This window comes from Leucoraja erinacea, chromosome 2 (genome assembly GCF_028641065.1).
Source record: "Leucoraja erinacea ecotype New England chromosome 2, Leri_hhj_1, whole genome shotgun sequence".
In the NCBI taxonomy this organism is placed as follows: domain Eukaryota; kingdom Metazoa; phylum Chordata; class Chondrichthyes; order Rajiformes; family Rajidae; genus Leucoraja; species Leucoraja erinaceus.
Genome location: NC_073378.1, coordinates 19771115 through 19793887, shown reverse-complemented (window position 1 = coordinate 19793887; position 22773 = coordinate 19771115). Strand labels below are relative to the sequence as shown.

The window sequence follows — 22773 nt, the reverse complement described above, 5'->3', positions numbered from 1 at the left end:
AGCATATTGCAGATAAAGCCTCTGCCTCATTGATGTTTTAAATTCAGCCTGAAATATACAAAAGCTGACCAATTGTTTTGTATCTATTGCATGCTTTCCAAATTCCCCCAGATAGTTTTTATTTAAAATTCCATATTTCCTGTTTTGTTTGCAAAATAATTTAAATGTAACAGTTTATGATGTACTAGACCATAAATATTTAAGTTTTGGAAAGTTTTACTTTATTGAACTCAACTTTACAATCTTGTTTTGCTATTTTAAGAGGCATGTTATATCACATTTTATAAGTACAATTCTAAATGTACAAATATTGATTTAATTAATCATAATCATTTGGCAAGGCCATGACATTTGGTGAGAACAGCCCGTATGTTTAGATAGGTTGAACTTGTGAACTTTATGTTTAGTAGCTGTGTTCTTCATATACAGTTACAAAATAATATTGTACAGTCACTTTTAACACAAGATTAATTAATTGGTTCTAATTGTGTATATTCCTCACAAAAAGCATTTTAAAATATTGCTATCCTGCCCTTTCAAAATTGAGTCATACAAGTCCCAGTTCAATTGATTTTTCAAAAATATGTTTTGACGTAAATAATTCTTGCTGATTCTTCATTGATGTGCAGAGCTGCAAAAGCTGTTGTGCAGGAAAGTATAGAGCTACCAAAAATAGTTCTTAGAGAATCATCTCTGGGAATACTTCTATATTGCTACAGAATTTTAATTTAGCTTTTGCAACAACTCAGCGGTTCTTAATTCAATACTCCATTAATATATCAGTATATGTCTGAAGTCTGGCTCAGCCAGGGGCACCTGGGAATAGATTGGGTGACTACGGGAGAGACAGTTGACGGCACGGAAAAATGTCACCCGGCCGGGATAGGCTGGGTTAGCACCCCAGTCTGTGTCTTTCGTGAGAAAGACATCCAATAAAGCTGCGCAAAGGCCTAATGAACCACCGTGGTCTAAAAATCCATCAGATGAGAATGAAATGCTCGGAGAAGGAGAAAGTGGTGCAGCGCACAGGCCTGGAGTCCAGCACACAGAGCCCAGTCCCTCCGCGCACTAGTCTCCCAACCCCTGCAGAGTAGTTATTAAGATGGCTGATCCGTGGGCAGTTGCTGCTGGGACGCAAGTCGGGGCCTGATCAACTGGGTCGCCTGGGCGAGGGTGTCTGATGTTGTGAGACCCGAAACACCCCAGGCCACATCACTGAGGATGCGTCCCAGCTCATCTAGAAGATGTATATATTTTCACACGATGCTATTCCTCTGTTTATACAGAAATGGTCAGAGAAAATAAAAGTGTAGCCCTTTTTAAAGTTAAATGATAGGTATAAGTTTCCAAAGTCAAATACTACCTACAAAAGTTTGAATCTTTACCTTTAATGTAAATTGGCACAGCCACAACCGATAAATTGGTGTGAACACCATTATTAGGAACAATGATTATAAGCATTTTTATTAATTTCCCATATCTATATAAATATAATGTTTTTTAATGTATCTGCAGGTTGTTTTCTTTCTTTTTCTTTCTTTATTTTGAACAGAATAAAAAATAAAAAGCAAGTATGAAACAGCATACAAAAAAACAAAACAAGAATATTTATAAAGTGTCATAAACGATATTTATAAATAAATTAATCGTATGTGTCTGAAAAGGAGCAGGAAGAAGCCAAAGCTTATTAATTCCCACCCCTTATTCAACTGCTTATAATTATCTTATACATAATTTAGCAGCTATAAACACCTATTTCCATATGTACACCAAATTATTTACATTTATACACTAATCAAATATTTACAAAGCCATACAAAAAAAGAGAGAAATAAAGCTAAAAAGAAAAAGAAATAACCCTCATGTACTATACAGTATCTATTAGTCATATATACAACCCATCGCCCTTTAATCACCCTTCCCAATACAATCAGTATAACAAATATCCCACTCAAAAAAACCTATCCACATCCCAATATCCTTTGAAAAAAGTGTTTTTGTACATCTTTTTAAACTGAAGTATGTTTGTGCTAAGTTTTATCTTCCATTCCAAATCATTCCACAAATTCATCAGATTGCCATGCACATACTTTTAAGAGTTGTTCTGAAAATTTTAAAATTAAGTTCCCATCTCAAATTATACCAGTCCTGTCTTTCCATAAACAGTTTTTGTTGTTATTCCTGGAAGTAAATTATTTCTTGCTTTGTACATGATTTGTGCACTTAAATTTAACCAGATCGGTGAACTTCAGTGAATGTGACTTTAAGAATAATAAATTGGTATGTTCAAGATATCCAACGTTATTGAAGATTCAAAAGCGCCTGTTCCACTTAGGAAACCTGAATGGAAACCTCTGGTGACCTTGCGCCCCACCCAGCCTCCAACTGCGACCAACCTCAAGGCTCCGGAAACAGAGCCAGCCAGGACTCACCAACGCGAGGCTGGCGGTCTTCAGGCTGTGGTGGCGTTCCGGTGGCGGCTGACCGACCCAGGGCTGAGGCAGTGCTCCGGTGGCGGCGGTACGACTCCGGGCTGAGGCGGCGTTCCGGTGGCTGAGGCGGCTTTCCGGTGGCGGCGACATGAATCCGGGGCTCGGCTGCGGGCCAGTGGACGACATCGTCGGGAGCTCGCAGGTCACAGGTTGGTGACCTGTTTTTACGGAGCTCCCGCAGCAACCGCTGCGTCTGCTGGACTGGAGGGCGGCATCTTCGGCAGCTTCGACCACCCCGGGCCGCGGAGCTTGAACCGGCCAGTTCGCGGAGCTCAGCTGAGCCGCGAGACTGACTTACCATCGCCCGGTGGGGTAACAACATCTGAGGCCTGGATCACCTCAACGCAGAGGGAGAATAAGGAGGGAAGAGACAGTGACTTTAAGACTTTTGCCTCCATCACAGTGAGGAGGTGCCTGGTGAACTCAGTGTGGTGGATGTCAATTTGTGTTTATTGTGTGTTTTGTTATTTATTATTATATGTATGACTGCAGGCAACAAAATTTCGTTCAGACCGAAAGGTCTGAATGACAAATAAAGGAATCTAATCTAATCTAAAGTTAGCGGATCTTTGCTGAAAACTCCAATGAGCTAATAAAAATGGTCGGTCAGCGAAGGAGATTGTCTTCGACTGCCTGTAAGTAAAGAGCAACCCCCTCGACCAAACGGCAACCTATTTTTAGTCGAGGCCGGTTTTGAATTTGTTGAAATAATCGCAGGAACATAGAAGAAGCCTCGACTATGCGGAAACCACTTTCGACCATTAGGGAGAGTGACCAAAACCTCCGGGAACCTCACGGAAACCTTGGGTGGGGCGTAAGGTCACCAGAGGTTTCCGTTCAGGTTTCCCAAGTGGGACAGGGGCTTTATTGCTCTTTTTTGTAATGTGCATGACGGCTGTAGGTTAGTTTTGCAGGCATTACCCCATATCACCACACAGTAATTCAGATATGGCAATATGAGTGTATTATACAGAGTATGTAATGATTTGTGGTCCAGAATGTATCTTGATTTTCCCAATATTGCTATAGACTTTGCCAGTTTTGCTTTGACATGATTTATATGTGGTTTCCAGCAGATTTTGTGGTCTAAGATCACACCAAGAAATATACTCTTTCTATACTTATGTTATCTATTATCAATTGTACTTGAGGGTTTGTTTTATGTTTTTCAAATAGCATAATCTTTGTTTTGCTTAAATTTAAAGACAATTTGTTGACATCAAACTACTGTTTTAATTTATTCATTTCTGATGTGATGACCTCCAAATGCTGCTTCAAATTGTCACCGGAACAAATAATATTTGTATCATCGGCAAATATAATCAATTTCAGTATATTTGATACCCTGCATAGGTCATTAATGTATATTATATAAAGCTTTGGACCTAACACAGACCCTTGAGGTACTCCACAAGTTATGTTCATGTAAGTTGATTTATGTTCACCTATTTCTACAAATTGTTGCCCGTTTCTTAAATAGCTTCTCACCCAATCCAATCCTCTGATGCCATACCTATCCAGTTTCATGAGTAAAATGTAGTGATTTACAATATCAAATGCTTTTTTAAAGTCTATGAATATTCCCACTGCAAGTTTTTTAAATTATCTATGCAATTTATGATTTCCTAAATTAGTTCCATTAGTGCCATAGATGTTGATCTGTCTGTCCTGAATTCATATTGACTGTCGACTAAAAGCGTATGCTTTTCAATGAAATTGTCGTCTTTTTGTAAAATGTTTTTCAAGGATCTTGGAGAATTGGGAGAGTAAAGAAATAGGCCTGTAATTTGTGAAATGGTATCTATCCCCAGTTTTATATAATGGTATTACTTTTGCTATTTTCATTTTGTTTGGAAATTTACCGGATTGAAACGACAAATTACAGATATGAGTTAATGGTTCTGTAATTTCTTCAATAACGAGTTTTTATTATAATCATATCAATATCATTCCAATCAGTAGAGGATTTGCTTTACGTTTTCTTACAATGTCTATGATTTATTTTCCATCGACTGCTCTAAGGAAGATAGAACTAGTATTTCTATCTCAAAGCTCAGTGTTCGCCCCTTCTTTTGTTTCTGGGTCATTAATTTTTTCTGCCAAATCTGGTCCCACATTTACAAAGAATTTATTAAAACCATTAACCGTATCATCCATATTATTTATTGTCTTGTCTTTCTCAATAAAATACTCGGGGTAGCCTGTATTTTTTGATCCATTTCTAGTAATACTATTTAGAACTTTCCATAAACCTTTCATATTGTTTTTATTATTCTTTAATATTTTATTATAGCATTCTTTCTTACATATCCTCATAATATTGGTTAATTTATTCTTATATTTTTAATATTTATTTTCTGCTTCTGAAGTTCGATATTTTATGAATTGTCTATATAGTGTCTTTACTTTTTGTAGGCATATTTTCAACCCTTAGTGATCCATGGACTATTTGTTTGTTTTTATCTATCACTATATTGTTTCACAGGACAGTTTTTGTCATAAAGTGATTTAAAAATATTTAGAAATCCTTTGTACTTTTTGTCGATATCTTCACCCTCATATACTATCCTCCAATTCTGTTTCACTAATTCATTCTTAAATGCATTTATGTTTTCTTCAGTTCTCACCCTTTTGTATTTGAAATGACTGGTGTTTTTAAGTTTCCTATAACTAAAGTGATAAACAATAAAAACAGGTATTTAAGAAGGAACTGCAGATGCTGGAAAATCGAAGGTACACAAAAAAGCTGGAGAAACTCAGCGGGTGCAGCAGCATCTATGGAGCGAAGGAAATAGGCAACGTTTCGGGCCGAAACCCTTCAATAAAAACAGGTAAATGGTCATTGATGCCACTATATAATAGTCCGCTTACTGTATTGTTTTCCATAATGTTTGTGAATATGTTGTCTATTAATGTGGCATAATGAGAAGTAATTCTACTAGGTCTGGTTATTCTAGGATATAAACCCATACTGTACATAGTATTGATGAATTCTTCTGTCATTTTGTGCTTTTTTGGATTCAACACGTCAATATTGTAATCCTCACAGATGACATAATCTTTTGTAATGATTTTATAAACATGTTTTCCATCTAATCTTTAAATATTTCAATACTGGATCCGGGAGCTGTGTAAACACAGCTCACAATAAAATGTTTGGTCTTTTCCACGCAAATTTCTACTGTAATACATTCCAACAAATCATCAACAGCTGTTGTCATGTTCTCCACCACCTTATATTTCAGTCTTTTATCCACATAGATCGCCACACCTCCTCCACTTTTTTTTCATTCTGTTTATATAATTCAGTTCATAGCCATCCATGTCAAAGTCCACACCTTTCTCAGTGCTGATCCAGGTCTCTGATATTGCTATAATGTTAAAAGGGTTCTTGAACTGTCTTAAATATTATTTTATGTTGCGGAAGTTGGTATATAGACTTCTGCTATTAAAGTGGAATATTGATATGTTATGTTCTAATTGGAAAGTTATGTTGAATTGCTCCACATTTACCAAAATGTCATGAATTTTATGAAGAAAACAGAAATGATATTAATGCAAATGGTATTCAGTTTTAGGTAACTAAATATTGAAATCTTTCAATTATGAAGCCAACTGTATTCCATTCGGTATTTTTTGCCCACTCTCCCAACCTGTCCAAGTCCTTCCCCAGACTCCCTACTTCCTCAACACTACCTGGCCCTCCACCTATCATCTTACCATCCACAAACCTGGCAACAAAGCCATCAATTCTATCATCCAGATCATTAACCTATAACATGAAAAGTAGCAGATCCAACACCGATCCAAGCGAAACACCACTGGTCAATAGCAGCCAATCGAAAGGCCCTCTTTATTCCCACTCTTTGCGCTGTCAGCTAATTTTCTATCCATACTAGTACGATGGCTCCTATCTTCGTTAGCAGCCTCACATACATCACCTTATCAAGTCCTTTTGAAAATCCCAGTACTGTAGGCAATATCCACTGACTCTCTTTTGTCTATCCTGCTTGTTATTTCCTTAAAGACCCACAGATTTGTCAGGCAAGGTCTCCCCTTAACAAAACCATGCTGACTTTGGCCTATTTTATCATGTGCTTCCAAGTACCCTAAAACTTTATCCTTAACTAGACTAAGTGAGATCCGTTGGGTCCCTGTCACACGGGAGGCTTGGTCCCCCAACGCAATATTCCACCACTCACCCATAGCCCCCAACTGCAAAGGTGTAGCTCATTTCCTCTCATCCCTAGCACTCTCTCCCCCTCCTCTTCACCCTCCCTCTTCTTCCCCTCTCCTTCTCCCCTCCCAAATCTCTTCTTCACCTCTCACTCCCTCTCCTTTCCCCTAGCCTCAGTCGCTCCCTTCCTCCACAACTCCATTCCCATCCCCAACCTCCCTCCTATCCCTCTATCCCCCACTCCTCGACTCCCCCTACCCCCCCTCACCTCTCCCACTGCCCTCCTCTCCCTCTATTCCCCCTCCCCCCCCCTCTCTCCCTCCTCCTCACCTCCTCCCTCTTATTTTCCCTCTGCTCCTACCTTCCTCCAATCCCTCCCTCACCTCTCCTTTCCCCTACCCTCAGTCAATCCCTCCCTCCCTCCCTAACTTCTCCCTCTCCTCCTTACTCCCCTCCTCTCCCTCTATCCCCTTCTTCTTCCCCAATCTCCCTCCCCAGGATCTTGAAGTTGCCGCTCCTCTCCCTTCTTGCGAGCCTCAGAGGAGCATCAGCCGTCGGCGCCCTCAGAGCCAGGCCTTGGATTGGCCCGGAAGCACCAGCAGCTACGGCTGCATCGGTGTGTGGGTGGGGGGGGGGGGGGGAGGTGGGGGGGGAGAGCTCAGAGGAAGGAGGGGGTAAGAGGCAGGGGGGAGAGAGGGGTATCACGGGGGAGCTGGTAGGAGCCAGCGAGTGGAACCAGAGGGGAAGGGGCTGGAGCTGCGGGGCGTTGCGGTGGCAGTGCATTTGGGACTCACAGCAGGAGCTGGACGCTCTCCTCCGCTGGGATCAGATTCCGTTTGGCAACATCGCCGCGCTGGGCCGCGCCACTCCCGGTCCGTCCGAAAATTGTGGAATAATTGGAGATCACCGCCGGCCTCCCTCCGCTCCAGTAAACACGCGATGGCGCAAGAAGGGTCGGACCACCCCGCGGCGTGACAGGAGAAGAGACTAATCCGTGCGGCGTTGACTGGCAGGAGAGGAGGTCAATCTGCGCACACACGATGCTTAAACCTCGCTAACTTTGACATTATACCACCGATCTGAATGAAACTTAGTGCACTCACAGCACAGAAGGACGGTGAGTGAGCTGCTGAAAAATTGTAGGGCTATCGCGTACCGTCTTTGCGCAAATAGAAAATCCGTGCAAACCGGAAGAGCACAAGATCAGAGCTTTAGTTATGTATATATAATGTATAATAATAATAATAATAAACTTTATTTCGGACTCAAGGTCCAGACAAGGGACATTACATAAAAATGCATTGCATATTAAAAAATATCATAAAGTACATATAAAATCTTAGTATATCACATAAAAGCATCATAAATTATATATTAAAAAAACCCATAATACATGAATTAAAATCCAGAATAAAAGAATGATCAATGTCCAACAACGAGACAACGAAACGAGTGTCTCCACAGCTGGAATTCGTTGCGTGTAGTGCTAAACCTTACGTTTGACAAGGCCACAATAATTACATTTTAGAGTCATTTATCCTGCAAATGAATTTATACATATGATTTCTTAGGATAGCTTCTAAAGTACTGACTTCTGCAGCCACAAACATATTACTAGCACTACACCATCTAGGTTTCCTTCTCAGTAAGGAGCTGCTCGAGACCAGCGCTAGATGGACTAAAGACCACAAGATCATCTGCATACATAATATGGTTTACTAAAATATTACCAATCATGCACCCAGTATTACATGCTTTCAATTGTTTGGACAGATCATCAATATAAAGATTAAAATGGACTGGGGACAAAATTCCCCCTTGTCTAACTCCATTGCTAACCCCAAATGGAGCTGAGACCCTATTGCCCTATTTTATTTGCATAGTCTGGTGGGCATACCAGTAAGCCAGAATTCTCACAATGTATTTATGCACCCCCTCTTTGACTCATTTTAACAAACAGCTCTCTGTGATTAACACGATCACAGGGTTTGGAAGCATCAATAAAGCACATAAGGATTGAAGAGTTTTTGCCTCTATATTTGTTTACAATCTCCTTTTGGGCATATATGCATGAGTCAGTGCCATGTTTAGCTTTAAACCAAACTGGTTATCTGTGGAGTTAACAAACTCATTGATTCGATCCAACAGAACTCTTTCTAAGACTTTTGACAATATGCTGGCTAAAGCTATGGGCCTGTAATTATTTAGGCTGCCTACTTTACCAGCTTTGTCCTTAATGACCGGCACTAACAGAACGGACAACATTGAGTCTGGTAACAAGCAATGAATCAAAAAGCCAGTAAAACAAATAGCAAGGAGAGGAGCTATCCTCATACTCACATACTTAAGATGTTCAGCAGAAATATGATCCAAGCCACTTGCTTTGTTGTTGGACAGCTTGTTCATGGCATGATACACCTCATGTGACATAATCACCATTGAGTCATTACTCTCAATATTGTCCACCCTATACAAGTCACCTTGGACACAGTTGAATAAAGTGCTATAATGTTGTCGCCATAACCCCGCGATATTAGCTGTTCCGGAGATTCCATCTACAGTGCATGGTAGAGATGTTTTGTAACTGTTTAGAGCTCTCACTTCTTTCCAAAAATCAGTAGCATTGTTACTTAGCAGCTTCTTAGCCATGGAATCAGCCCACATAGCTTGCTCATTTTTACAGATGAAGCAAATAGCATACTTATACCTTGCATTAGTGAGCTTCATGTACTCAAACACAGGCCCCTGTCTGGGTCTACCTGCCATAGCCCATGATTTAGTGACTTCACGGGCTTCAGCATGATACTCAGCTACATACTGATTCCAGCCAGGCCTGATATTATGTGTCTTATTTTTATGCTTGCAGTAGGGCTTACTGCCTACATATAGAGCGCTTACTATATCATTATACATGGAGCAGATATATTTCCTATGCTTCATATCCTTACAATTAACATTACTACACATTATTGCATCTTTAGGTAGATGAATATTGCTTAAGGATTTATCTGTATGGGCATAATAGGCTAGGATGTCTTTCTTTGTGAGCATTGACCAGTCCAGTTTTTCTGTATTAAAGCTATTTCTATCTCTGGATACCACAGGTATGTGTTCAGCATTTATTGTCATGGCAATAGGTATATGATCAGTCATTGGCGCCCCATACAAAATGCTCATACACACCAAGGAGGCATGTGCATCAGCTGTACTAATACAGTGGTCCAGCCATGACGTAGTGTGCTAGGCCTCACTAATATGTATAACTATCTGTAGGTAAAAGCACTTTGCTTGACAATATTAAATTATTATCGTGACAGAACTGAGCCATATAGAAACATAGAAAATAGGTGCAGGAGTAGGCCATTCGGCCCTTCGAGCCTGCACCGCCATTCAATATGATCATGGCTGATCATCCAACTCAGTATCCTGTACCAACTACCTTCTGTGGCAGAGAGTTCCAGAGACTCACCACTCTCTGCGTGAAAAATGCTTTTCTCATCTCGGTCCTAAAGGATTTCCCCTTTATCCTTAAACTGTGACCCCCTTGTCCTGGACTTCCCCAACATCTTCCTGCATCTAGCCTGTCCAACCCCCTAAGAATTTTGTAAGTTTCTATAAGATCCCCCCTCAATCTTCTAAATTCTAACGAGTACAAGCCGAGTCTATCCAGTCTCATATGAAAGTCCTGACATCCCAGGAATCAGTCTGGTGAACGTTCTTATACTCCCTCTAAGGCAAGAATGTCTTTCCTCAGATTTGGAGTGGTCTCACCAATACCCTGTACAACTGCAGTAGAACCTCCCTGCTCCTATACTCAAATCCTTTTGCTATGAATGCTAACATACCATTCGCTTTCTTCACTGCTTGCTGCACCTGCATGTCTACTTTCAATGACTGGTGTACCATGACACCCAGGTCTCGTTGCATATCCCCTTTTCCTAATCGGCCACCATTCAGATAATAGTCTACTTTCCTGTTCTTGCCACCAAAGTGGATAACCTCACATTTATCCACATTATACTGCATCTGCTATGCATTTGTCCACTCGCCCAACCTATCCAAGTCACCTTGCAGCCTCCTAGCATCCTCCTCACAGCTAACACTGCCCCCCAGCTTTGTGCCATCCGCAAATTTGGAGATGTTGCATTCAATTCTCTCGTCCAAATCATTAATCTATATATACTAAAAGTCTGTTCTTGACCGGTTTTGGCCATCTGTGCTGCGATTTCCGAGAGAACGCCGCCACCTACGGCCGTCATTTTTGGCCACCTTGCTCATAGCCCCCCCTCCGCCATATGTGTGCCGAGGATTTTTCCCGTCTATAAAAAATGACAGAGATATTAATGATTTTACAAAATTCCCCATTCTCTCTGCTGCCCCTGCTGGCGGCTGGGGGGCAGGGACTATAAAACCAGGAAGTGGTGTGCCTCAATCAGTGTCTGCAAGCTGGAGGAAGGCAGAGGGTCACGTTTCTCTGAGCTGTGAATAACACTGAACACATGTCTACTCAAATGTAAGTGTCCTTAGTGGTTCTAAAACGCTTGCAGAATGTGTCTATTGGTTCTAAAATGTTTGCAAAAAGTGTTTATTGGTTCTAAAATGTTTTCAAAAAGTGTCTCTTTTGGTTCTACAATGCTTGCAGAATGTGTCTTTCTTGGTTCTAAAATGTTTTTTAGGTTCTACCCCCCCCCCTCCCTCTCCTCTCCCCCTCCTCTCTCCCCCCCCCTCTCCCCCCCCCTCTGTCTCTCTCCCTCCCCCCTTCTCTCCCTCCTCTCCTCCCCTCTCCCCTTTCCTCCCCCCTCCCTCTCTCCCCCCCTCCCCCCCCTCCTCCCCCCTCTCCTCCTCCTCCCCCTCTCCTCCCTCTCCTCCTCCTCCCCCCCTCCTTCCCTCCCCCCCCTCCTCCCCCTCTCCCCCCTCCTCCCCCCCCCTCCCTCTCCTCTCCTCTCCCCCCCTCTCCTCCCTCTCCTCTCCCCCCCCCCCTCCTCTCCCCCCCTCTCCTCCCCCCTCTCATCCCCCCCGACTCCTCCCCTAAACCCCACCATTCCTCTCCCCTAAACTCCCTCCCCTCCTCACCCCCCCGCTTCCATTCCCCTCCCCCCCTTCCTCCCCCCATCCCCACCATTCCTCCCCTAAACCCCCTCCCCTCCACACCCCCCTACCCCCCACCCTACCCCCCCCCCCTGCTCCTAACCTCCCCTAAACCCCCCCCCCACACACCCCACCCTCTCCCCCCCGCCTCCCCCCCTCCCTCTCTCCTCCCCTCCCTCACCCCACTCTCAGCACCCCTCTCTCTCCCCCTACTCTCACCCTCTCTCTTATCCTCCTCTCCCCCCCCCCCCCCATCCCTCTTGCCCCTCTCTCTGTGTCTCTGTCTCTCTCTCTGCCTCTGCCCCTTCTCTCTCTGCCCTCACTCTCTACCCCCGCCACCCCCCCCCCCCCCCCCCCCCCCCACAACCGCACGTTGGGAGAACAGACCCAACGGGTCTGCACTTGGTCTAGTATATATTGTAAATAACTGGGATCCCAGCACTGAGCCTTGCGGTACCCTACTAGTCACTATCTACAGTGTCATCTGCAAACTTACCAATCATTGATAGAGGTGACAAACAGCTATGGATCGAGCACGATCCTTGAGGCACAGCACTAGTCACAGGCCTCCAATCCGAAAAACAACTTTTCACCATCACCTCCTTCCCTGAGGATAATTTTCTATCCAGTCAGCTAGCTCGCCTTGGAATGCAATCCATGCAATCTAACCAACCAGTGCAGCCTATCACACGAAAACGTGTCAAGTGTCTTTCTGAAATCCATACAACGTCTACAGCTCAGCCCTCATCAACCGTTTAAGTCACATCTTCAAATACTCAAATAGAATTGAGAGACATGGTCCCCCATGTACAAAGCCATATTTAGTGATGATTCATAAATCTCAGCCAGGACACCTGCAATTTCCTTTCTAGCATCCCACACTGTCCTTGGATATTTCAGGTCAGGCTTGGGATATTTGTCTACCTTCTTACGTGTCAGGACCTTCAGCACCTCCTCGTCCATAATACTATTCCCCAGTCCTTATGTCTTTCTCCACAGTAAAATCAGAGGAGAAATACTCATTTAGGATCTTGCCCATCTCCTGTAGCTCTGCACAAAGTTTCCTGATTCCTTTGATTCCTGACGAATCCCATTTTCTTTCTGGTTAACCTTTTTACCTTAATACATGTATAAACTCTCTTGGGATTATCCTTAATATTATCTGCCACAGCTGTCTCCTGTTCCGTTTGTGCCCTGCTGATTTCCTTTTTTAGTTTGCTCCTCAGTTCCTGAAACTTCTCCAGGGATACACTTGATTCCAGCTGCCTATACCTGCCCCATGCCTTATCATTATTGTCCGGAGCCTCAATTTCACTCGTCATCCAAGCTTCCTTACGCCCACAAGCTTTTCCCTTCCATCTAACAGGAACATGCAGGTGTCAGCACACTTTTAACTATGTGGCACTTAAGAGTGCGCAAAGGCCTACTGGATCTCCCAGTTGCTAAACATGTGCACTCCCTTGCCATTCTTACACTGACCTTTCTCTCCTGGGACTCCTCCATTGTCAGAATGAGGTCACATGCAAACTGGATGCACAACACCTCATTATCCACTTGGGTAGCTTACAACCCAACAGTACGAAAATTGAATTCTCCAATTTTAGGTAACCTCCAACTAACCCCTTTTAACTAACCATGCTCCACATGGACTACCACTTATTTCTCCCCGCCACCACCTCCCACCCCCACCAACTACTTTCCTCCCTCTGGCTTCATAATCCCAAAGGGCTTGTCCCACTAACGCAACTTTTCAACGACTGTCTTTGACCTTCAAACTCGAGGGCACTCGCCTGAAAAATCTCGAGCTGGATCGACCGTCAGCGATGAAACCGCGAGCTGGATCGACCATCAACTCACACACAAACACATCGCAAAGGCGGGGGGCAGGGAAAGCGGGGGAAATTCACGCCCACGATGAACAGGAAGGTAAAAGACGGCTGGCACAGTGTACGGTAAGTCCTTTAGGAAGCACGGAGGGGGTGGGGGGAGAGAAGGGGGAGAGAAAGGGGGGGAGAAACTTTTAAGAAGCCAGCCAACTTTTAATAAAGTTTAGCAGGCATTTAACATTACCGGTCGGTTTTCCTTGATTCTAAAAAAATTCAATAAGCAAATTAAAATGCTCGGTCAGCAAAGGAGATTGCCTACGGCTACCTCGACTGCCTAGCGACCTCACTCCACTGCACTACGAGTTCAAAAGAACCATGCCGACCAATTTTCCTTCGACCCAACTGAGGCCGCGAGTATGCGGGAACATCCCTCGAGCATGAAGGAGAGTTACAGTGACCTCCTCAGACCACGTGTCGACCATGCTGCGAGTTTTTCAACTCTTCTTCAATCCTCTTCACATCTTGTCCTTATCTCTGGCCTTTGTTCCAACCATCTACTTATCCTAATACCCCCTTGCCTATATCAATCTATTGCCTGCCACGCTTTGTCCTTCCTCTCACCTTTTCCTGCTGTCATCTCTCCCTCTACAATCAATCCGTAGAAGGATGAAGGGTTTCGGCCCGAAACGTTGCCCATTTCCTTCACTCCATAGATGCTGCTGCACCCACTGAGTTTCTCCAGCACTTTTGTCTACCTTCGATTTTCCAGCAACTGCAGTTCCTTCTTAAACAATAATCTGAAGAAGGGTCTTGACTCGAAACGTCACATATCCATGTTCTCCAGAGATGCTGCCTGACCTCCTGAGTTATTCCAAAACTTTGTGTCCCTTTGTGTATTTACCAGCATCTGCAGTTCTTTGTTTGTACAAGTAATTATGTAATTATATTTGTAGCTTAACATGTCATTTCAAAATTAATTGGCTTCCTTCTTCTGAAATATTACTTCTCTAAAACCAAAAATGTAACTCATTTCAATCTTTGGTCTTTAATGTTGTTGCATTATCCATAATTTATTTGCAAAGAAATGTCAGCTTTAGTTGATTAGTGATAGTACTCCAGAGCGTATCATAGTTACAAAAGTAGTCGGAGGGAAAATAAGTTTCAATCACACTACAAAAAATAATTTGATTGATTCTGCAGTATTCATCCAAGTGTGGTAGCTTTGCAACTGAAGTAACTTAAAACAGAAATGACAAATTCCGTCAATTGACAAGTATTTAAATTGGCAAAATAGTTCCGAGCTTCAGTTTCTTAATTTGCAAAGTTGTCATTTTGTCAGTAATATACAATAAAATGAGACAGCTTTTCAGTATGCCAGTTTCTGACCACAAGGCCAGCTGATTTACTTTTTCTTCTATAATACTGTGATGCTAGCTATACAAATACAAAGTGTGCCAATTTCTAATCTTGTGTGGCAGTGACAATGATATACGAGGTCACTATCATTGTCATGCATGGTTATTGTGCACCATGTTCATGAAGTTTCTTTAACACAGTCATCTTTCCATTTCTCACAGTTCATTTATAATCACAGCTTTCAATGAGATCATCATGAAATGGGTCTATTTACTATTGAGTTGAATGTGCCCAGAGCTTTGAAAATACGCACATTGTTTTTCATGAATCAAATGCAAATTCTTTCTTTTGGTAGATTTATTATTAGGAGTATTTTAACAGAATTGGAAATCCATATGGAACCAAACAGATTTCAGTATATATTAGTCTCTCAAGAACAACATGCAGTTAAAAATAAGTTGAGTTTGGAGAGATTCAAGATATCCCTTCTTTTGGACAAAAAAATCGGTCCCCAATAATTCATAGTTGTCTGCCTCCCCCATCATGCTAATCGTTTCTGTCAGGAGAGCAAAATGGACCAGCTCAGTACTAGAAGATGACACAGTGTGGGAAAAGTTTCTTATCAGCTTAACTTGTTTCATTTTGATCTTTCTTAAATAATTTTTCATCTTCTAAAGATAAATTTCCTGCCCAAGATAGTCTGAAACAGTTCAATGCTAGATATCTACTTAATGCCCTTCATTTACGTGTCATGCCTGTTCAAGATGACCAATTGTATTACAGTAAAACGATTGAACATAATTGATTAAATGCTGGTAAATAATCAGATAAAACTATAAATCTTGCACTGTGATCATTTGTTCCAGATCAGGATGAGTTTGATATGCTTACTAGACCAAGTGGGACCCGTTGGGCCTTTTTTAATTCCTCCAAACCAAGCAGTCCACTACCTTTCTCTTAAATTTTTATACTTAAAAACAAGGATATCCACTATTATGTCTACTGCTAACCACATTTTTAAATATTTCTTAACTCCTTGATAAACTCACTAACCTATTTATTTTTTCCATGGCACACTAACACAATCTTTCTGAAAGTTGAACTTGCAAGAAAAGGGCCACTTACCTTCAGCAAGGTGACACGGAACATACTGTCCATTTTCACTCTCTGTAGTTCCAACTGTCAATAGAAAATAAAATAAAAAGAGATTCAGAGGGGCTATGAAGGGAACCTTCTACATCCAGAAAGTGGTGAGCACCTGGAAGGCACTACCTGAGAGAGTGGTTGAAAATAAATCGCTAACATTTCATTGTCTAGACGAGTACTTGAATAGCTTAGGTATAGAGGCCAATGTACCAGGTTCTGGGTGATGGCATTAGAAAAATGGTGCCCACTGATTGGCGTGGATGATTTTGGCCAAATGGCTTGTTTCCATGGTGTACGATTCTATGATTCTAGAATTTGGATTAAATCCATTTTTGTTGTGCTAAACAGATGGAATGTTTAGCGCTAATGCCAAAGCAAGGATCACTAAATTAAACATCATTACATTAGAATATGTCTCTAAGAAGATGTTTTTGAGTCTTTTAAAAGCAGTTGACGTCAACTCGTGTGTTCATTGATGGCAGCTTGTTGAGCTGTCTACTGGGAAGCAGGGAAGCACTGTTAAAAACCCATCTCCATTGTAGCCTCACAGGACGCCACAGTAATGAGGCAAAATGGAGACTGGATGAGGGATAATGGAATGGGTGGGAGTACTCAAAATTAAGAGTGGAGGATATTAGGGGTACATGATGGAATGCTTGGCACTGAGGGTCCCTCACTTTGTAGAGTGGTCTAATCAGGCTCAAAGCTGTGAATACATCACTTGTTATGGGCCATGGATTGCATCATCTTGTGTGCAGATGCTGTAATCTTTCTCAGTGCAGCCCGACTGCTGAAGACTAGAACATTAAAATGTTTTCAGATTTGCTGAATGAACAATGAACCACCAGGGCCACCGCATGATTGGCAGCCCTGCCAAAGCCTGTCTGTCTTTTCTGAATTTTCATATTTTTTTGTTATTTTTATTGCGTTTAAAAAGTTTGTGTAAATGTTCTCCGCTTTATTTTATGTGGGGGGAGGGGGAGAGAGGAGGGGGAAACTTTTTTCAGTTTCTTACCTTGCCGGAGATGTGTTTGTTTTCCTGATCACATCTCCGGTCGCTCTGCGGCCTAACATCATGGAGCTGGACTGACTTTGAGTCCCACTGCGGGGCAATTGTGGGGGGAGTGATGGTGAGAGCAATTGTGGGGGAGGGGGCGTGTAGGCAGAGGGGGTTGTGCGGGGGAGGAGTGTGGAGGCAGGGGGGTTGCTGGGGGTGTTGGTGCTGGGGGAGAGGTTGTGTGGGTGGGGTGGGTGGTAAGGGTCTGTGGGCTCTCCGGCAACCACCCGCGAGCATGTGGCGACTGCATAGTCTCCTGCAGTTGTCTAAAAAGTTGCTTAAGTGGGACAGGCCCATAAAAAGCCTGTTGGAGTCTTTTCAATGTTTTAAATCAGTCATAATGGGAATATGTTATATTCTACGTGTTAAACCAAAATCACATTACATCTGGATTACTTAAATAAAAAATAGAAAAACAAACATTACATTTCAGATTCATCAAAACTCTCTCTCTTCTCACACTGAAACTGCTTCATCTGATAAGTATTTCCAGCATATTCTGTTCTTATTTCAATTTTCCAGCAGCTGCCATAGTTTAGAGCTCATACATGCCTCAAATCCAGACGTGAAGATGACTCTTTCCCTAAATTTAGTTTGCTGTATTACTGTAGGTAAGAAGGGTTGATATATGCCTAATTATTCCAGTTTAAACCTTCTCTTGCATATATATTATCATTTTTTTTCTGTATTGATTTTTATTGAACCTTTGATAGGTTACAGCAGGTATATGTGGGAAAATGGGATTCTGTGCACCACACGGGGATTCAGAGCTCTTAATGAACCACAAAATATGTCAGACTCAGGAAAATATCCTCATGACCAAAGCTATGCATCGAAAATGATTAAAGCTGCTGCTTTTAAAAAAAAAATTCCACGACTCTGTCAAAAAGATAACGTTTGTAATGACCTGGGCTCCAAAGGTTAACTAATCTATCCATGGATTCTCTCTCCACTCCAACCATCTTTGGTATCTACGATATCACCTACTTTAGTACAATCTGCAAACGTGCCTTCTACATTCTCATCCAAATAGTTGATATAAATCACGAGTAGAACTGATCCCTGAGGCATACCACTAGTCACAGGCCACCAATCTGAAAAACAACCTTCACCATCACTCTCTGCTACCTTCCATGATGCCAATTCTCTGTCCTGTCAGATACCACTCCCATGCAATCTAATCTTCCAGAGCAGCCTACTATGCGGAACCTTATCAAATGGCTTGCTGAAGTCCATATGGACAATGTCTACATTTTGTCCTCATACACCTTTTAGGTTACTTCTTCAAAAATCTCAATCAGATCCCCAAGACAATTTTACGGACACTTGACTCTGGAATTGTTGCATTATAATGTTGCACTGTATACCTTTCCCTTCATTTTACCTATTGTACTTGAGTTTGGGTTGATTGTATTTCAGTATACTATGATAAGATTTGTTTGGATAGCATGCTAAACAACGTTTTTTCACTGTACCTTGGTATGCATGTTCGAATAAACCTAAACCTAAAAGCAACAACGTATTACCTCTGTCTACAATTTGAACATTGACCATCTGCATAATGGAAACCTGATGATTTCCCCTTAGCACTCAACAAGACTGCCATTACTCTTCCTCACGCTGCAACATCCTGGGAATGTGAAGGAAGGAATTTCAGATGCTGGTTTAGGCCGTAGGCACAAAATGCTGGAGCGGGTCAGGCAGCATCTCTGGAGAAAAGGAATAGATGACGTTTGGGATTGAGACACTTCTTCAGACTGAGAGTCAAGGGAATGGGGAAACTAGAGGTATGAAAAGGTTAAAAACAAATCAGAACCAGCACCGATGGCCAAGGTAAAGTAAAGCCCACAATGGTCCATTGTGGGCTGTGGAAGAGGTGATAACGAAGGGATACGAAAAGAGAAATTAGCAGGACACCCAGGGTATGGGGGGGGGGGGTACAGAGAAATTTGAGAAATCAATATTCATAATGCTGGGTTGTAAGCTGCCCAACTGAAATATGAGGTGCTGTTCCTGTGATTTGTGTGTGGCCTCACTCTGACAATGGAGGAGGCCCAGGCCAGACAGGTTAGTATGGGAATGGGAGTTAAAATTTTGGCAATCTGTTACAACATCCTGCGAATCATTAGTTTAAAAAAAGATACATGATGTTGGCATTTAATTACTGTGATAAAGACAGGAAGTGCAAGAATAAAGTTTTGTGCAAGATAAAGTCCAGTAAAGACCGATTAAAGATAGTCGAAGGGTCTCCAATGAGGTAGATGGTAGGTCAGAACCACTCTCTATTTGGTGATAGGATGGTTCAGTTGCCTGATAACTACTGGAAAGGAACTAGAAACTAGGAACTAGAAACTGTCCCTGAATCTGGAGGTATGCATTTTCACACTTCTGTACTTCTTGCCTGATGGGATAATCTTGCCTAATGATGGATAATCATAATGGCACTATCTTTGTGAGATTTCCAATCTTAGGGACAATACTTAGTTGAAAGCTTCCATCAATATTTTGAATTTATACTGTAAGCATCTCCGTTTAATTTACTTTTGGACATGCATAATAGCATTCTATTTTCCTACGGTACACAAAAATGCTGGAGAAACTCAGCGGGTGCAGCAGCATCTACGGAGCGAAGGAAATGGGCAACGTTTCGGGCCGAAACCCTTCTTCAGACTGCTGGGGGGTGGAGGGGGGGGGATGCGGGAAGAAGAAAGAAGAAAGGAAAAAGAAGGAGGAGGGGCCCGAGGGCTGAGGGAGAGATAGGAAGGGAAGGAGACAGCAAGGGCTAACAAAATTGGGAGAATTCAATGTTCATGCCACCAGGATGCAGACTCCCCAAACGGAATATGAGGGGCTGTTCCTCCAATTTCCGGTGGTGCTCACTCTGGCCATGGAGGAGGCCCAGGACAGAGAGGTCGGATACGGAATGGGAGGGGGAGTTGAAGTGCTGAGCCACCAGGAGGTCAGGTTGGTTAATGCGGACCGAGCGGAGGTGTTTGGCGAAACGATCTCCAAGTCTACGCTTGGTCTCACAGATGTAGATCAGTTGACATCTAGAGCAGCGGATGCAATAGATGAGGTTGGAGGAGATTTTTCTACTTTGTGACTTACAAACTTGTTTCTGTTATTTAGCACCTACAGCCCATATTACATTTAATCACCTTATTTTTCTTAATCTAATCAGTAAGAACTTTGAGTTATTTAGCTAATAGTGTATTCTAAGCATGACAAAGCAGGCACGCAACTAACGATAAGTACACAAATCCAGTGTAAAATAATGGAATTTAGCATCAAGCGTAATTGAAAAAAGTTCTACAAGGTAATAAACGCTTGATAACGTGTAGACATGGAGGATACAAATTATCCTGCTCATTTTCTAAAGTGTACATTTACCCTCAAGGAAAGATTGTCCAGCTAATTATCTGTTAATGAAAATTACACATGAACAGACTGTTAATAACCTTATGTCATAATTAGATTTCCTTGAGGTAGTTTTCTAAAAAGTAATTTAGATTTTAGGTATTACACTGTCGAGAAATTTTCAAAACTATAGTAAATACAAATATTTAAGAATCAATTCAGTGTGTTTCGTGCTGAATTATTTGTACAAGTGATCTGTGTTGAGATCAGAGCCATTTCTAATTTAAATTAATGACCTAGATGCAGCAACAAAATGCAAATTTGTTAAAATCACAGATGAATCTAAACTAAACAGCACAATGGAGTTTAAATAGATATATCAGAAATAATTAATGCAATGAACAATAGGGGATTATTGCAGATTGCAGTGTCACAGGACTAAGTCACATGGAAACATTTTAGAAAGGTAATCAAGGCATGATTTTTAACCAATACATAAAATGAAAAATTAGATGGACATAGATGACCTGGATTAGGGTTTGATGATGTGCCCCTTGGAAATAGTTTCTTGGAATAATATATTCTGGAGTTCCAAGAGCAAGCTATAGCGGAAATGGTATTGTGCAATGAAATAGGATTAATTAATGTAAAGTTTGCTGGGCTAATTCCAGGAATAGGCAAGGGTGTCTGCTGAAGAGCATTGAACAACATTTTATCCACTGAAATTTAAAAGAGTGAGAGGGCACAACCGAAACAGACATGTCCAACTGGATAGTGAAATAATGTTTCTCTTCAGAGAAAATCTATGAATCTATAAATCAATAAATGTCACATTTCTAAGGGCAGAATGAATTGGAGAATATTTTCTTCTGTACTACTATGTAAATATCTCATCTAAACATATACCTAAATTTTAACTAAATTGGGATTTCAGATTTTAATTGCTTTTTGACCAAAAACCAGGCTAATTTTAAATTATTATCATTTTCAGGTTACATCTGAGAAAAATACATCATTTTAGACTGATGTAACAAGGTATAACACCTGTTGCGAGCTGTAAATTATCCATTTGAATTAGATTGAAGAAAGTTATTTTCTATCACTAATGTTAAATTCACTTGATGGAACTGCTGTACACTGTCTGGTAATCCCAAGATTTGGTTCCACAGAAGACATTGCACATTTTATACCATATCGCACATGCAATGCAAGTGACTGAGAGGAATTTCTATCCCTGTAAGTATAACGTCAATTAAGGAAATCAGAAAAGTTAAAAGTCAAGCAGTTCTGCTAGTCGGGTTACATGGACTGCCTTTGGTGTTTTCTTTCGAATGGAATGATGCAATTGCATGATCAATTAAATAGCCTCTGAGTATTTTAGAGTAAAAGAGTCACAGGGTTGTACAAGGTGGAAACAGGTCCTTTGGCCCACCTTGTCCATGTGAACAAGTTGGCATATTGGAGTAGTTTCACTTACCTGTATTTGGTCCAAAGCTCTTGAAACCTTTTAGAACCATGTATCTGTCCAAATGTTTTTTTTAAAATCATAATTGTATCCACTACTATAGAGTACTCTGGCAGCTCATTCCAGAAACCGACTATCCCCTGAGTGAAAAAGATGCCTCTTATGTCCCTCTTAAATTTCTCCCTTTAACCCTCTTTAGAATCCTTTACCATGAGTCTGTTCACGTTATTCATGCCCCTCATGCTCTTGTACAACTCAATAAAGTTGTCCTCAGCCTCCTCCACTCCTAAGAAAAAGATTCTAGACTATCTAACCTCTCCCGCAACACAGTTAACAACCTGATGAATCGCATCTGCGCCCTAAATGATCTTGTTGTAAACCTAGAAGTAGAAAAGGTTTTAAACCTAGATATGTTTCCTCACTGTCTATTATGCCTTGTATTTTGGTATCATCTGCAGATTGTCTGATAAAGTTAAATACATTGTCATCCAAATCATTAATCTATATAACAAATAGCAGTGGACATTCCACTGGTCACTGGTTTCCAATCAGAAAAACAACCCTGCACAACTACCCCCGACTCCTTTTTCCAGCCTTCTAGCATGTCATCCTACTGGGCAACCAGAACTGCACTTATTACTTCAAGTGTGGTCTCACCAATGACTTGTATAGCTGCATCATGATATGCCAACGTTTGCACTTAATATCCTTCTTAATGAAGGCAAGGGACCCAAATGCCTTGTTTACCAGTTTTTTTCTTTTCCTTGCTCCCCCTACTACAATCCATCTGAAGAGGGGTCCAAACCCGA

At 41.7% G+C, this 22773-nt stretch overlaps 1 protein-coding gene across 2 annotated transcripts in view; it reads right to left on the bottom strand.

The window, feature by feature from the left end:
- c2h10orf67 (chromosome 2 C10orf67 homolog) overlaps positions 1–22773 on the bottom strand; it is a 132578-nt gene that overhangs the window by 68288 nt on the left and 41517 nt on the right. For both annotated transcript variants that reach the window (XM_055652437.1, XM_055652445.1), the window contains exon 9: positions 16065–16118. In XM_055652437.1, coding sequence (XP_055508412.1) covers positions 16065–16118 — 54 coding nt within the window. The remainder of the gene's footprint in view (positions 1–16064; positions 16119–22773) is intronic.